The sequence below is a fragment of the Papaver somniferum genome, chromosome 1 (assembly GCF_003573695.1).
Source record: "Papaver somniferum cultivar HN1 chromosome 1, ASM357369v1, whole genome shotgun sequence".
Lineage (NCBI taxonomy): Eukaryota > Viridiplantae > Streptophyta > Magnoliopsida > Ranunculales > Papaveraceae > Papaver > Papaver somniferum.
Genome location: NC_039358.1, coordinates 73376164 through 73394337, shown reverse-complemented (window position 1 = coordinate 73394337; position 18174 = coordinate 73376164). Strand labels below are relative to the sequence as shown.

Below are 18174 nucleotides of genomic sequence, written 5' to 3'. Positions count from 1 at the left end.
GTGTTTGTGACTACTTTTCAATCTTTCCTATCGGAGATAAAATCTCGAGCAAATCTTAAAGAAGATAGTACTCAATCACAATAGAAAACAGCAAGATCAGAACACTCAACTACAAAGAAAATAGTTGGGTCTGCCAATGAAGTCTTCAATTCGTTAACCTACAAGGTTTCGTGAAAAACCTAAGGTTAAAGAAGAATCAACTCTAGCTTATATAACTAGTATCACATAGGAGGTGTGGGGATTAGGTTTCCCAGTTGTTAGAGTTCTCTTTTATATAGATTTGAAATCAGGGTTTGCAATCTAAGTTACCTTGGTAACAAAGCATTCAATATTCACCGTTAGATGAAAACCTGATTAGATTCAAGCTAATATCTTTCAACCGTTAGATCAAACATAGCTTGTTATAAACAAATGAAAGGTATCTTCATTTAGGTTTGAGTAACCGTACCTAAACGTGTACACTTAGTCGGTTCAACAATAGTTAACCAATGGTTAGCCATATGAGCACTTTCATATTAATCTTATTCATCTTTAACATAACTAGTTCAAATGACTCAAAGAAACTAGTTAGAGAGTTGTTCAATTGCTTAGATCTCGTAGAAGTGTACAAGACATAATTGAAGCAAAATCGATTTTGATTCACTCGAATCAATTCATGAACAGCATAGCCACGGTTTTCAAAAGATTGCATTCCTTATTATATAAATGTTTTAGTTCATGAACAAACCGATTTTAGAAAGTAACCTACTTAAGTATGCAAACGAGTACGCATACTTAAGTAGCCGGAACGAGTTTGGTTACGCCAGTACGCATACGGGTACGCATACAAATTCACACTTACAAACTCCAGCAGAAATTCAAGGAACCCAAACTTCCGCCAGTATGCGTACGGGTACGCATACCTTAGTTCCGGACTTCCAACAACCAACCAGTACGCGTACGGGTACGCATACTTAGGTTCCCGGTTTTGGATTTTACACAAATGTGAATACACACTATGTTTATATCCAAACATGGTTACTTGTTCTAAACTCTCATCTCAATCATTTAGACTTTCTTAGAGGATGACAATAGTTGTTATCCACAAACTATTAGCATCAAAGCGATTTTTAAGTTATTAAAATAATCAATATGACTTTCCTCAAGAGTAAAGATAAACTTGGTTAAAGCGAAAGCTTACCAACCCATATTTCGAGAAATAGATAATTGAGTTAAACTCATTTCGAAATAGCAAATGTGTATAATTAAAGTCTATATAGCAATGCGACTTTTGTCTCAAATAGGAGATAGAATAGATAAACTTTTGAGTGATAGATAAGTTCAAATCTCCACATACCTTTTGTTGATGAAGTTCCACAAGTTACCTTGAGTAGTTCTTCGTCTTCATTCGATGAACGCCATGGAGTCTAAAGCTCAACTACACTTACTATCTTAATCTGAGACATATAAGTAGACTAGAAATCAAGACTTATAGTTTTGGCAACTAAACTTGACAAACAAGCTTGAGATAGAAACGCTTGAGAGTTCGACCAAGCAGTGCTCTAACAGATACTTCTCCAGTTATCCAACTTTTCATTTGGAAATGTGCTCATGGCATTCTTCCTACCAATGCTAAGTCTGCCAACATTTTGAATTACATTGATCCTATATGCAATCTCTGCAAGAATGCTAAAGAATATATTACTCATGTTATCTTAGCTTGCCCTGCTGCTATCAAAGTTTGGGAAAGATTATTTGGAAACTCTCATCAACTTTTCAGTGCTTTCCGTTCATTTCATGAGTGTCTCAATAGTTGGTTACATAATGATAATCATAATACCATCTGGAATGTTACTTATGCAACAATTTGCTGGTTCATTTGGAAAGCCAGATGTGATCTGGTTTTCAGAAAAATTACTCCTTCAGCTGACAATACTGCCCTGAAATAACTCAGCATTTATGCCCTTTTAATAGAGTTATTCACAATCTTGGGCACATTCTGAACAATATATACTATCAGGATACCAATAATGATATACAAGCAAGAATTGTTATGATGATGAGGAATCATAAGGAAAACTTTGGAATCACTATTAACATGAGTATTTTAGAAGTTGGTACTAGCATGGATAATGGTGATTTTCAACCATATAGTAACTTTGCTTTTATTGATTTGTCCTTCTCAGATCAATGCGTGGGAGCAAGAAACTACAAGGACCCTACAGTTGGATTCAGTAGAGCAGACAGAGGAGCTCATCTAGCTTTGGAATGGGGCAAGGAAATGCAGAAACCCAACATTGATTTTGTTGCAGAAGATGAAGCAACTCTACATGCCATCAAGGAAGGTTACCGAATGGAAGTTCAAGAAAGATTTCAAGGAAGTTTCACCCTGACTCATGGTGGAAATTTTGAAGCTATTGATTTTGTTTTAAGCAAACTAATCAAGCTAGCTCCTCATCAAAACCTATCTGCTACTAGATTAACAAAAATATACATTCAATCAAATTTATTTCAAAACTTTAATTGGAAAGGCCCAAATCTTCAACATTTTTTTGATCCTTAACAGTCATTCCATGTTCCGACTGATGAGGAAATTTGTAAAATTAACTATGAGGCAGTGGAGGGGCATCATGGTGCTAATCCTAGCCCAGATGACCACCTTTTGTTTCTGTGAGTTTGTTGCTCTTCCGAGCACTCTCTCTGTTTTATTATTAAAAAAAAAAGAGTTTTTTTGAAAATTTTATTTTAAGTGCCCTTTGACTCGAGTCCAACAGTGTTGTGGTATTGTACCACCGCGAGTAATTTTTATACAGTGGGTTTCAATTTCACAGTTTGTCCTGCCACTGATAAAAGGAGTTCCCTGAACCTAAGGGCAATTCATATCCGAATGACTTGATCCCATTGCGAAAATGCTAGTTATCTACGGGATTTTTCCACCAAAAAACTACCTCGCCTATGTATCGTTATTATATTGGTGCACGCATTCATCCCCAGCTTCGATTCCATTGTTTGGTAAGCTAGGTGGGTAGAAAAAGTGGAATTTTCACTATGTTTTTTTGGTAAGTCCAATGGAATTGGACTATGATGAGACTTGTAGCTGAGAAAGGGATGTGCGGGTTGATGTGCCTGGCTAGTTTGGGGCCTAGGTACATTATTTGGGGTCTATAGATTACTTCATTTACCCAATACGAAATGATAAGGGGTGTCTAAATTCGCTGAAACTACCAATTTACCCCCATTGACTCTTAATAATGAAACCTAAAACTAAAATCATATTCATTTTTATCCCTCCTTATAAACCGATTCTTCTTCTCCCTTTCTTTTTTTTTGAAACCAAAACATCGTCGATTATCGATGATCCAAAAACGATTAATCGTTTCCCTTTCTCTATAAAATGTCGAAACAAACAACAGTGAAGCATGCTACTAACAAGAAATTTCCTAGTGAGAGTAATCCCAGAATTGCTCAAGCTATTCGAAACAAACTGAAGAACACAATGGTTGAGGAGGAAGAACAATCTTTGATCGCACACCAACAATGAGGAATTGCTCGTTCAAATTTTGGTATACGTACCAATACAAGAGCATATGACTATCGTTTATAATAAATGCTAATCAGGGTGCACACTGATAAAGTATACGCTGTCAAATTTCAATGACATATATAAGCATGGGTGATTTAAAATTTTTAATTGTAATATTATGATGAACAATCCGAAGAAAAAAGTTTTCGGATGACCTACTTGGTTCCAAGGTCATTCACCCAAAAATATTTTGCATGAATACAACTAAGAGTGATGAGACTTCCCTTCGTTAGGGGGAGAAAAACAATTGTCATAAGAACGTCGTGAATTGGTCTCATCATAATTCTTCCATCAATTCGGTATAAGAGGGATAATTTATTCATATCATTATGATATGCTTGAATCATTTTATTCTTATAAGAATAATAATTAAATCTCATATGTTGTTGCATGTATTTTGGCATTAGTTTATGTCCCTGCAGGGCATGCAGTGAGTGAACAATAATTGAGTCGTCTACAACTCATCTGAATTGTTGATGAAAAAAATAATATATATTCCTTGATAGAGGAAGCCAATAACGTTGAATCAAAATAGTGCTTCTGGGAGGCTATTTATAATGTTCTCAATGAGACTATCTAACTACGATCTTTAATTACCGAGCCATGTATTTCTCCTAAAGAGGACATCCCTAGGTGGACAAGTGGTGTCGATATTAAAGAATGATTTTTATACGCGTACATAATCGTAGTTATTGTCGAACATATGTATTCAGAGTAGCTACTGAAATCATCAAATAGTGATTGTAGACAAAATCCTTTTTGCGCATAGAAACTTCCATGAAGTATCGACAATATGTATGGTTGGCTAATATGGGTGAAAGACATCCATATTTGGTTGTCCTCTCACTAATAAACATTTTTGGACATAAATACAAATTGTGAACCCAGAAGGTTACAAGTTTTATGTTTAATTAGTTTACATGAAAGTGTGACGAGAGGAACAAGGACGCTAATTGCACAGTGCCACTCGTGGCATCTAGTTTCTACAGACACTTGAGATCGGTAAAATTACATCATCTACTCTTAAATAATTTGGAAATACCCAATACTTTGGTAAGTATTGTGTACCCCGTTGATAGATGAATTTTAAGGGAAACTATTATTTGTCAGTTTTACATGTCATAGTCTGACATAATTGTTTGTTATCAAAGAAAATGTTCGTGTAAACTTCTAAAAGATTATCATAGGTTATACTTGCTTATTGAAAGAATTTAAGATAAAAGATCTTGGAATCAAGTATCAAACTTATTAAGCATCATAATGGTCCACGATTTTTTCAACTTTGGAAAGTTTTCACATGTTTACATGGAAAGGTATGTAACCTCTTAATAAAACTTGTGTAGTAGCAATCTACTTTGATCTCGGTAACGAGTATGTAACACTCTCTCTGGTTTGTATTACGTACTAATTATTACAAGTTGTTTTTGTGCTTGATTTTATGCATAACTTTATATGTTATACTTGAAATCGTTTGGTAGTGATTTTTTTTCCAAACTTAATTAGCACTAATATTGAGGCAAGTATATTGGTTTTTGTAGTACCTCTAACATTTGATCTTTGCTTTGACGGTTTATCCAAGATTACGTAAGTAATGAACTACAAATAATCAGTTTCCATTTACTAAATTGTTAGACGATACAACATCCTTTTTGCAGCAACAAGGATGATCATCTATTATTGTTCGAAAGCAATTTATGAAGAATAAAAGATATATCAGATCCTAGAAATAAACCGTTGGGAATTGGACAAAGACAATTCAACTTGAGATTTGAAATTAAGTTACGGCAACATAAAGGTCTACAATACCAACAAATTTTTTCTTGAGTTGAAGATGGTTGCTGATTAGCTACTTGTGGTACCGTATCGTCAAACCAATCAACTGAGATATCTTCTTTCTGTTCGAGGATATATTAGATACCTTGGACTTTACGCGTTATACTCTTTTTCCTTAGTCAAGGTTTTTGTCCCACTGGGTTTTCTTTCTCAAGGTTTTAACGAGGCAATATATATATCCAACTCTTTTTTTTAATCTATCTACAATTTACTCTTTTTCCTTAGTCAAGGTTTTTTCCTTCTGGGTTTCCCCGACAAGGTTTTGATGAGGAAACAAACTTGAAGAAATTTGCTTAAAGAGATATCCGAAGACATTATTGAAGACAGACTTATATCTTGTTTTGAACAAAGACGTCCAATAATTCTACTTGAAGATCAACATTATATTACTAGTCTTTATATACTTCTATGGGTGCATATCATCAGGGGGAGAACGTCAGTATTGAGTGATGGGAATTTATGTGCGTTGTACTCTTTTTCCTTTGCTTGGTTTTGTCCCAATGGATTTTCTTAGCAGGTTTTTAATGAGACAATCTTTAACGCGTCCAACACCATGATATGATTTGTACTCTTTTTCCTTCTTAAAGGTTTTGTCCCTTTTGGGTTTCCTTGGCAAGGTTTTAACGAGGCGGTATCGTAGTAGTGTCGTGTCATCCATGGGGGAGTGTTGTAAATAATTATTTGGTGAATTTACACCACACTTACACCACCACATTTACATCCTTCACCACCCTTACACATTCTTATTTCTCTTGTAACCATCTTAAGTACATGTTAATGGAAAGTAATGGTTGCATGCCATTACCTCTAATACTTAATACCATTAACCACCCACTCTATTTTATGACCTATAAATAGAGGTTCTTACACAATTGTATTAGGAAACACTAATTCCATGAATGAAATGCTCTCATATCATCTCTCTACTTATTTATCTTTAGCATTTTCTAATTCTTTAGTTTATAACAATAAATTTAATGTTATATAATAGTTAAGAAAATTAATTATTTTTAAACCCAAAAAACTATCCTGGCGTCATGAGGGGCGACCATGAAAGAATTATGGGCAACTAATAAGAAAAAATAGATTGAAAATACATATATATCCCTTCATAATCGGTAGTTTTGAGTGTTTTTTTTATCTATCGATTGTGAATATGTTCTTCTCGTCTTTGCTTTGTTTTGAAATAATTAAATTTGGGGATACTACCAAAATCGGTAGATAAAATAACATCACGAGACTACCGAGGGTAATAAACGCCGGGGAACTACCAATTGTGAAAAATTGAACTGAGGGATCTATAATCGGTAGAAAATGAACATCATATTACTACCGATTAAAATTTCCGACACAACCTTTAGGCGATTAAGACCACTCATTCATTTCATTTTCTTTCTTTTCTTTTCTTTTCAACTCTTCGTCTCCTCTTCTTCCCTTATGATTGTGGAGAGTAAAAACACTATTCCCCCCTATTCAAACTTCAATTCATCGTCGTCGTTCATCGCCGAATCAAAAACATCGTCGATTCTTCTATAAAACGATGACTAATACAAATGAACCCACGGGAACTCGAGTAATTGCTGAAAATGACGAAAAAAACGACGGACACGACGAACACGAAGAACATGAAGAAGATGAAGCCGCTCATGTAGGTGGTGGTGGTTATTCTGATAATCAAACTCTCCAGGAAATGGCCCAATTAGGTAAGTTTCTATCGTTTTATGTGTTTGTGTTGCTTCAATTTGACGAATCCATGAAAATAAATTCTAGGGTTTTCAGTTACTTCCCAGAATCGGTAGTTTGGATCTTCAAATTTTGCTCCCGATTGTGTCCATTTTTTAGGGTTTTCGGTTATATCGACCAAAATCGAGAGTTAATATTTATGGGTGACTCCCGATTATATATCGTTGCTTGACACTGAAACCTAAAATTGACCTAATCGGTAGCTAGGTTTTTTTTTTTGCCTTACGATTTGAACAGAGGATTAGAACATGTAGGGACACACAGATTCGGTAGAATCGGAAGATACTATATATAATATTTGTCTTCCGATTTACGTAATCGTAGGTTAGACAAATTCAACCCACTACCGATTATGTAAGTTGTAAAATTTGAAAATTTTGTGATTTTAGCAAAATCTAATTTTGGGGCTACGTCTTAATCGAAGCCAAGGTCTATTTATTTACTTCCGAGTATATGCAATCGGGGGATATGTTAGATTGTTTTGTTCCGATTATATATGTCTCATGACTTTGTCAGTTTCTGAACCCAATTTGATACATAATCGGGAGAAACAACTAGAATATGACTTTCGATTGTGTATAATCGGAACAAAAGATTTTACATGTGCTTCCGATTTTGCATAATCGAAAGTCATATTTTAATTATAACTTCCGATTGTGAAGTTTGTAATGTAATTTACGAACCAATTTTATTGTCTAGGGACAAGCGAGGTAAGAAAGTCTAAGATACAACTGTTACATGGCCTCGTCAAAAAGGGGGTAAGAAACTAAGCGCTAGTGCGCGGAGAGAAAGGAAAAGGAGCAAAAAAGGAGTGGAACCAAGCACTCAACAAGGAACTCAAAAAGAAGTACAAGCAAGCGCTCCAGAAATCACTCAACATGAAGTTGGACAAAGTGTTCCAGTAATCACTCAAGAAGAAGGACAACCAAGTGGCACTCAAGGAGAAGGAGGAGTTACAAGGAAGACAATCGCGAATAAAGCATCACACCTTGTCCCTATTGGGTTGAAGAAAACGGATTTTGATGAAGAAATCACGGGGGTGCCTAGAGATGGAAGAGCATTGTTATTTGGCTACAAAGACTCTTGGGCCGTAGAAATCTACGAAACTGAGGTAATAATCGTATTCTTTTTTACTAACGTATTGTCGTTTTATTCTAATAATACTATATTAATTTTGTAATGTGTTGTGTGTTTAATAGTATCATTTCGATGCGATTCTTCTACTCAAACCCACTGCCGCATCATCAAAAGTATTGAAAGATTGTCCTTTAGACGGTGAATGTGAAAGGTTCAAGACAATTATAGCCAACTCGGGATTATCTACTGCTGCCGAGAACTCAATGTTGGAACATGATCGGGTCGCGATATCGGCTTTTGTGGAGAGATTGTATCCCGAGACTGACACCTTTCATATGCCGTTTGGGGAGATGACCATTACTCCAGATGATGCGAGGCATATTCTTAATCTCAATGACCATGGTGTGGCTGTCAAGTATGAGTACACAAAGTAGTTAAGTTGGGAACAACTTTATGATTTGTGTAACAAGTGTTTTGGTTGGGATAAAGAGACATTAGACATTGAGTTCAACAAGGGCTTATCTTACAAAGTTAGACAGTTTAACATGAGTCAGTTGATCAAGATGTTCAAAGGCACTGCCGAGAAAGAAATGCAAGGACCGTTAAGTGATGGCGAAGTGGATGCGGCGGCCACCGCCTATCTCTTGGTTGTATTGGGATGTGTCATATTCCCCAATACCAGTTGCAACCGAGTATATGCCAACCTTCTACAACTATTGCATCCTCTCAATAAGGTCGCGGACTACTCCTGGGGCACGACAACTATTGCACTCTTGATGGCAGAGTTTAGAAAGGCGTAGAGGCTTAGAACTAGCCAAATTACCGGGAACGTGAGTCTATTCCAGGTATTTTCTCAACTCTATTAATTCATTGATCGTTATGTTTTTTTTATAATTTAAGAATCAATTTCTAATACTTGGTTCGATATCTATGTATACATGGATCTATGACCACTACCCCAGTCTGAAATTGGCAGATGTGAACCCAGCGTGGGAGAGAGGTACACCAAGAGGAACAAAGTACAAGTTCAATGACAACCGTTCAAGGACAAAGGAGCAGCAGTTGGTTAGCTTGAGGAGAAATTAGACTCGCCTAAGGCCTCGGAGGTATGCTTTGATCCATACAAGGAAGACCTAGCTAGTGGCCATATAGCGGGTCGTTCCGAGTTGTCTCATTATTTTGGACCGTTGTGGCACCCCACAGGTTATGTGATGTACAATGGCTCCAGGGTGATGCGACAACATGGTTCTTGCCAAACAGTACCATGGTATCACATTAATGGCAAGTTCAAGTTGGACATGGAGCATAGCGAGTCTAACCAGGACAACATCAAGGTAGTTTACTCCAGTACACCATCTGTTGTTGATCACTAGGATAAGATGATGTACCACTTGGTGAACACTGGGAGAGCTGTCAACCGAGATGATGAAATTTCTCCAGGATATATGGAGTGGTACCGAGAGCATTCACATCTTCGTGTAATCCGTGAGCTTAAAGCAAAGACGACCTCGGTGGCTTCCATTTACATATGTATCATCAAAGAAAAAACCCCAGGCTATGATAAACTGCTGCATATGGTTATGAATTTTCCCTCTAATATTACGATTCAATTTCTTAGGTGAACTCCATTTGATGTTTTGCCAATTAATAAAACAGGTGGATAGGTACAAGGTTTTGTCAAAATGGTGCACTGATTGCGTAACGGCTGACAGCCTGTGCCAATTGAGAAGATAAAAAAGCACAGGGAGATGATTGATAATGTTGATAATGAAGAGTATGCAGCTGAGTTTGGGGAGAAGAAAGTGACGAAGAACCCGCCCAAGAAAAAAGCATCAAAGGTGAACAAAAGATCTCAGGCTTCTTCAAGCTCTCATGCTGAAGGAAATATTGAGGGAGATGAAGGTGATGCTAGTGATAATGCGGGTCGTCCAGGTTGTCCTAAGCGTTCTAAAACTTTAGCCGACAATACTAAGAAGAAAACTAGGAATTATGTGATAATGTGTTGTTTGATGCTATGGATTATGTTGTTTTAACAGTTTCTTTCGGATTATGGTGTTTTAAATACTTGTTTTGGATATATATTCTTAAGTTTATGGGTTATGAATGTATTTTGAGTTATGTTTATTACTTGATTGTCTGAAACTACAGAATTTTTCACCAGAATCGGAGGATATATATCAACCTTACCTACCGATTCTGGTAAATTTTCAAAAAATTGTGAGATATGTGCAGAATCGGTAGTAATGTTATCAACCTTAACTACCGATTCTGGTGACTTTTCAAAAATAAAGTCAGACAGGTCCATAATCGGAGGTATAAATATTAACCATTGCTACTGATTATAATGGCTTCATTTTTATTGTTCTTCTGAACCTAAATAACCTTATAATCGGACACAACATTATATCATTGTCTACCGATTAATGTGGGGTTTAACATCGGTACATTAGGTGAACTTTATAAGCTACCGATTAAGGTAGTTCCCAAATTCGAAAATCTAGAGATTTTTTCAAATATCAATTTTGGGGCAACTCCATAATCGGAAGACATGTTAACTCCATGTCTACCGATTATGGTAGTTCCCAAATTCGAAAAACCTAATTTTTTTGCAAATATAAATTTTGGGGCAACTTCATAATCGGGAGACATGGAAAATAAATACCTTCCGATCGTAGGTTTTATTCAAAATAACAAAACTTTCAAACTACATATGCACACAATAACCTCTGATTATCCTAACATCTACCGATTACGTAAATAAATTTTCGATTGTGGAGGGTATATTTGCCATTTAAAAATGTCGGAGATAAGGGGTAGCTTAGATTTACGCTTGGGTAACCTTTTTTGTCTTTTTGTGTTGCCCCAAAATTTTTGGGTAGCCCTAATGACGCCAGGAAAACTATAACAAAACTATATCTAGAGATATGTCTGTTTTTGCCATTTAGTAGTTGGTACAACAACAATAGTTAAATTGATTTTGTACTAAACTGACTTTCACTTAATCCCCTATTTTGAAAAAAAAACCTTCACTACTGCTTACATTTAACTTCATTCCTTCTTTCTGCGACCTAGTCCCAATTGTTTGTTACCTCCTGTTGCTTTTAGAATTTGAATTCCTTTTAGTAACTTTCAATGTATCTATAGTTTGAAATTGCCTTCCTTGCTTCTCCCTTGAGTGACCTCTTGATCTTAGAATTCTATTCAAATCCTGATTGAAATCCTTATATGTTTTCACCTACCTCTTCTCTTTTAAACCTGTTAACTTGTTCTTATACTCTAATCTGTTGTCTAAATCTACTGTGTCCAACTTCCTCAGGTTCTAGCTATTACTAGGAACATCTTCTTTTGTTTACTTCTGCAGGCCTCATCCTTGCAATCCCACCTAAAATTTCCACTCTTTCCACCCTAATCTTCCCATTCTACTCAGAAAACACCACTTAAACTAGTAATCTTAACCTCACAATGACTATCCTAGCTTGGAATTGTCAAGGCATAAACCTCCCATCATCTATTCAGCATTTAAAAGGATTGGTCTCTCTACACAAACCTAACATATTATTTCTCTCTGAAACTTTAGCTAATGAGCAACACATAAGAAGACTATCACAAAACCTTCAATTCAATAACTGGTTTACTGTACCAAAAATTGGAAGACGAGGCGGACTATGCTTAATGTGGGAAGATAACCTAAATATCCAAATATTATTCCGTTCTCAAAACTACATCCATACTAAAGTTACCCCACCACCTCCAGAACAACCATGGTTTTGCACAAGCATCTATGGCCCACCACATCCCGATACAAGGAAAATTCTTTGGCAAGAATTTCCAACAATCTTTCAAAACATCAACCCATCCATTCCCTGGATTTTACTAGGAGATTTCAATGACGTTTTAGATCAATCCGAAAAAAAATGAGGAAGACAAGTAACATATGCTCAATCTCAACCTTTACTCACTCTAATGGACCAAATGGTTTTTATTGATTTAGGATTCAGAGGAGACCCGTATACCTGGAAAAACAACCAAATGGGGCAAGATAACATTCTAGAAAGGCTAGATAGAGCTATGACAACCCAACATTGGAGAACAGCAAATCCGCATGCAGTTTTTACTCATCTTCCAAGAATAACATCTGATCACGCACCAATACTATTACAAGAAAAGGCAATGGACTGGCGGGGAACAAAAAATTACAAATTTGAGCACCTTTGGCTTTCTCACTCACAACTCAGACAAGTAGTTGAATCGGCTTGGGAGCAACAACAAGATAGTGAACCTACCCTCGACCTCCAACTCAAACTCATAACAACCGGACAAACTCTCCTAGAATGGAACAAAACAACTTTTGTCCACCTACCAACCATGATCAAGGAATCAACAACCAAGATAAAACACGCTCAACATTAATGTGCGACCCAAATGGGATCAGACCTGGAATATTGGTTGATTCAAGAAAAACAACTAAGATTAGAACATGTGGAGTTACTACAATGTCATGCAACATACTGGAAACAAAGATCTAGAATTCAATGGTTACAATTAGGAGATCTCAACACAACCTTTTTCCACTCTAAAGCTACCATTCACATAGGTTGTAACAATATACAACAACTACAAGACCCACAAAACAATTGGATTGACAAAAAATAAGAATTGTTCAGCTCATTCTAGATCACTACACTCAACAGTATATGGCGCCACCTACAATGATAGATGAAGATCTCTTTAAAAATATCAGACCAAGATTAACTCTCAGACAATCGGATCTACTTATGAAGGAAGTAACTACAACGGAAATCAAACAAGCCCTCTTCTCCATAAATTCTGAAAGTGCTCCAAGTCCAGATGGCTGTACAAGTAAGTTTTTTAAAGTTTTCTGGGAAACAACTCATACCCAAATGATAGCAATGGTTGAGAGCTTTTTTAATAACTTAAGTATGCATCCTCTCATGAATCACACAAACATAACACTTATACTTAAAGTCGACCATCCGTCAAAACCTTCACTATTCAGACCCATAGGACTATGTAACGTCACATACAAAATCATTTCAAAAATTTTAGTCAACCGAATTAGACCCCTTCTAACCTTTATAATAAGCCCTTACCAAAGTGTTTTTGTTCCACAAAGATCAATACATGACAATATAGCAATTGCTGGAGAACTCTTCCATCATATTAGAACCTCAAATCGTTCCAAAGATCCAAAAATAGCTCTCAAATTAGACATCCAGAACGCCTATGACAGCCTAGATTGGGGATTCATCAGAACTTCTTTTACAAAACTTGGATTTTCGCCAACCTTTGTAGAATACATTATGCTATGCATCACTTCAGTTACATACTCGATCAACGTAAACGGTACGCCCCATGGATACATCAGCCCAAGTAGAGGTATTAGACAAGGGGACCCACTATCTTCCTATATTTTCATCATATGTGCTGAAATTCTATTTACAAACCTAGGAAACCTTCAGAACCAAAAATTAGTTCAAGGAATTAACATATCAAAAAAAGCACCACCAATTATTCATTTAATGTATGCGGATGATCTACTGATCACATATAAATCTTCGGATCAGAGTAATCAACACCTAAAAACCCTCTTCCACTCCTATAGCACTTCTGCAGGACAAGTAATCAATACCACCAAATCAGTAATCATCCATCATCCAAACCTAGACCCAATAAAGATAAACGAACTCCAACAATTCTTCAATATGCCGGCTACACCAAAACCTCCAACCTATCTTGGAGTACTATTCAAACACGGAAGGACATCCAACCAAACTTTTTCGCTCCACTCTTACAGAGGTTAGCCAGAAAAGCTAAAGGATGGATGACAAAATGCCTAACCCCGGCTGGAAGACTCACTCTAATCAAAACCTCCCTAATTCCCACATCAAATCACATCATGCAAACACAAAACCTACCCAGTAATATCCACAAACAAATAGATCGTATAACCAGAGATTTTTTCTGGGGACACGACTCAACAACTAGAAAACTCCACCCTATAGGATGGGACAAGGTAACAAAACCTATATCTGAAGAAGGATTAGGAATAAGAAAGAGCAGTGATCATAACAAGGTACTTCTCATGAAGAGAATATGGAACATGATCAACCTAACTCTATCTGCGGAAGTCTCAGTGCAAAATATCTTGATCAACAACCAATTCTACAAGGCATTCAATTTATACCCTCTTCCTCCAGTCCTCAATGGAGATAACTAGCTTCAATTGTCCCTACCATGCAACATCTAATATTTCATCGTATTGGAAATTGATTATCAACCCCAATAGAAGCCAATTGGATTCCACACTCAACAAATCTAGATCCTACACAATGCTACCCAATACGAATGGTAGCAGATATCATTGATCCAATATCCCACTCCTGGAATCATGAAAAACCGAGCACCCTACCCAATCCTATAATCCAAAAGATCATAAACATCCACCTTCCCCAAAACAACCCCCAAGATAAAATTATCTGGCTACACTCAAAATCTGGAAACTACACTACCTCTTCAGGATACAAATGTCTAACCCAAGGTCAACCAACTCAAATCACTTTACCACCCACCAAATTTCTATGGACATTACCATGTCCACCAAAAATTCGGCTTTTCTTGTGGAAATCCATCAATGAAGGACTACCAACCTTCGCTCTTCTACATCACATCCATTTAACCAACTCAGATATTTGCCCGAGATGTAACACGGATCCAGAATCAGCAAATCACATTCTAATTCATTGTCCAACGACAACCAATTCATGGAACATCTTATTCAATCGTATGACACGTTCATCATCCTCCAACCCTACCCCAACTTTCACCTTAACACCTCAAACAACCATATCTCAAATCCTTCAACAACCAGCATCAACAACTGCAATCTCCTCGTTTTGCTTTTTATTTTGGACATTATGGCTGGCTAGAAATGATCTAATATACCAACAAAAGCAAACAACTTCATAAGAAATCCTAACTTGGGCACAAAAACTGCAACAAGTATACTACGGGGCTATACACTCTTCTCCACCAATCATTCCAGGAGATACACCGATATTTAACCACCCAATTAGAGATAAAAGGATATCAAAAATATCGGTGGGATGGTCCACTCCAAACATCAACTAGATCAAGATTAACAAAGATGGAGCAGCCAGAGGTCACCCAGGATTCGCGGGAGCAGGATTCATCTGCAGAGACTCCGACGCAAGAACTTTAATAGCTCTAGCTTAGCCACTGGGAATCACGACTGCATTAACTGCGGAAACTAGGGCTCTGCTATTAGCCACAAGAACAACAACAGAAAGGCAATGGACAAGAGTTCTCTTTGAAACAGACTCAGAAAACCTTATGTGTTTCATAACTTCCTCTACCCCTCCACCTTGGCACATAGCAGAAATGATTGAAGAAATAAAAAGTAGACTCCGACAGATCCCACAAGCTGCTATTCAGCACAACTACAGGGAAGGAAATCAAGCAGCCGACGGAATGGCCAATCATGCAGCAAATGGAAGCCAAAAAGGAAATTATTCACCAAAATATGGGACCAGATAATCCCAGTTTTTATTAGTCACATTTTATTTCAAGACTCCGTGGGTACTACATACCCACGACAAATTGTAATCTAATTCCTTTTAATAATATGCATGCTTAAGAAAAAAAAGTTAAACTTGATATTCTACCAAACATAATTTGATCACTTTTAAGAAAATGAGTCGAATGACAATTTCATCGTGTCAAAGAATTTGGAATTTATCCCTTAAATACAGTTTCAACAAGACAGAGAAAAGAAAAGTTCTTTCTTTTTTTCCAAATACATTCCACGTCAACATTTGTACCTGGCCGATTCTACCATCCTTATTCGGTTTTCAAATGTTAGCATCCATGGAATATAGTACCACTAAGAGCAACTGCAGTGGTGCGATCAAAACCAAAGATCAAAGATCAAAAAAAAGATCAAATTTTGGGTTTAGTCCGTGTTGTCACGTAACGGTCCCGATTAAAATTTAGTCGCGCGTAATTTAAATCTCCGCCCCAAAAAAATTTCATCGGGCGTATCTCAAATGTCCGCCCAATCAATCACCAGGCGTACTTTAAATTTACGCCTGTCAACAGGCGTACTTTAAGTTTACGCCTCATTTTTTTTTTTTTTTTAATTTGAATTTTCATCGGGCGTAATTTAAATCTCCGCCCGTTAACGCGCGTACTTTAAATTTACGCCCAGCAACAAGCGTACTTTAAATTTACGCCCGACTATATTAGGATTTGGTATTTGGTCGCGACCAAATATGGTCTGGAATTTGATCTTTGGCTGGGATTTGATCTTTACTCCGTCCCACTGCGTCACGATCTCATCCCAAATTTTTGGTTATACTCGCCCACCGTGGATGCTCTAAGGTGTGTACATTATTCACTTTTTTATATACAAGTTGACCTTGAACCTTCTATATATCGAACCAAAGATGCCTCCTCTCTTTGTAACAAACTAAAAAGTCAATCACATCTTTGAGAAACAATTTTCCTTCCTTCAGTATACATCCAATGGAAACCCCTGAAAGGTAATAACTAATCTTGTCTTGTATATAGATCCGAGGTTAAAATATGTTGTGCAGTTTCTTAGTTACATTCATTAACTCATGTTTTTCTCTGTAAATTTGCAGTCATATTCAAGAGAGTGTATCAACTATAGATGTCCACGCTGCTAAGAATCTCCTTGATTCATCTGGCTTCCGTTATCTTGATGTGAGGTACATATATATTGCATAAATTTTGGAAAACCATGGGACTACCGATTACCCTTGCAGTCCATTGGTGTCATGCATTTCTCGATGCTAAAATATATGTGGGTTGTTATAATTGACCAGGACAGTTGAGGAGTACAACAAAAGTCATGTTGAGAACGCTATCAACATTCCCTACTTGTTCAAAACACCCGAAGGTGCCTAATTTCTGCAACAATTTTGGCTTTTCTTTTTTCTTTTAGATCATTAAGTTGTAGAAACACAATCGATACACACCACCTACAATTTCGGGTATGTCATATTCTATTCTCGTGTGATTGTAAAATTTCAGGCAGGCTAAAAAACCCAGAATTTCTAGACCAGGTCTCGGCAGTTTGTACCAAGGATGATCAACTAGTCGTGGTAATTTTACTTTTGTTTTAGATTCATTTTAAACCAATGTTTATAAGCTCTATTTATCAACGTCTGGCTTCAATAAATGCTCGTTCGAACTGTCTAACCGTGTTTTGCTCGATCATGCACTGCCAATGTGAAGGCTTGCAACAGCGGAGGTAGATCATTTATGGCATGTACTGATCTTCTTCAAGCTGTAAGTAGTAGTTTCACTTGAATAGAATGAATCCAAGTTAGAACTTTCCTAGTCATTAAAGACAATTTGAGTTGATGTGATAATCATTAATCAGGGATATGCGAATGTGAAGAACATGGACGGGGGTTATTCAGCGTGGGTTGATAATGGACTAGCAGGAAATGACAAACCAGCCGAAGAGATGAAAACTGTTTGCAAATTTCGTCCATCAGTTTGAAAAATAATCAGCAATTTGCAACTTTGAAAACTATTTATTGTTGTTGAATAATGATGGAGTTTGGCTGTATCATCATCATAATGCAATTATATTAATGTATGTTGTACTCATCGTCATTTATTTACCATTAAACTTCCATATGGGCTGGCTCAGTGGCTTAGCTGTTGCACCCAAGGGCTGACATTTTAATACTCGGGTTTGTGAATGATTTTGATTTTGATTTCTTGAAAGTTAATATTATGAAGCATTTGAAGTACGCCGAATTTTTGCCTTCTCTCCCGTATGATTAGCACTTAGGTAGTCGACATGCATAATTTCAGAGTATTGTGATAATTTTATTTTACTCATCTGTTTCAGGACAGGAAAAGTGATATACTTTCACTTGTTCAAT

General features: G+C 36.7%; 1 protein-coding gene across 1 annotated transcript; it reads left to right on the top strand.

Moving 5' to 3' along the window:
- Positions 1-16685: 16685 nt before the first annotated feature.
- LOC113290705 (protein HIGH ARSENIC CONTENT 1, mitochondrial) lies at positions 16686-18039 on the top strand. Its single transcript, XM_026540292.1, has 6 exons — positions 16686-16794; positions 16897-16983; positions 17101-17174; positions 17309-17379; positions 17513-17566; positions 17661-18039. The coding sequence occupies exons 1-6, from the start codon at positions 16778-16780 to the stop codon at positions 17781-17783; spliced, it is 426 nt and encodes a 141-aa protein (XP_026396077.1). The 5' UTR covers positions 16686-16777; the 3' UTR covers positions 17784-18039.
- Positions 18040-18174: the final 135 nt, after the last annotated feature.

Excerpts from the sequence above, each read along its gene's own strand:
- LOC113290705 (XM_026540292.1), top strand. Across the intron at positions 17,380-17,512 it reads AGGATGATCAACTAGTCGTG|GCTTGCAACAGCGGAGGTAG; the intron begins GTAATTTTACTT and ends GCCAATGTGAAG. Across the intron at positions 17,567-17,660 it reads GTACTGATCTTCTTCAAGCT|GGATATGCGAATGTGAAGAA; the intron begins GTAAGTAGTAGT and ends ATCATTAATCAG.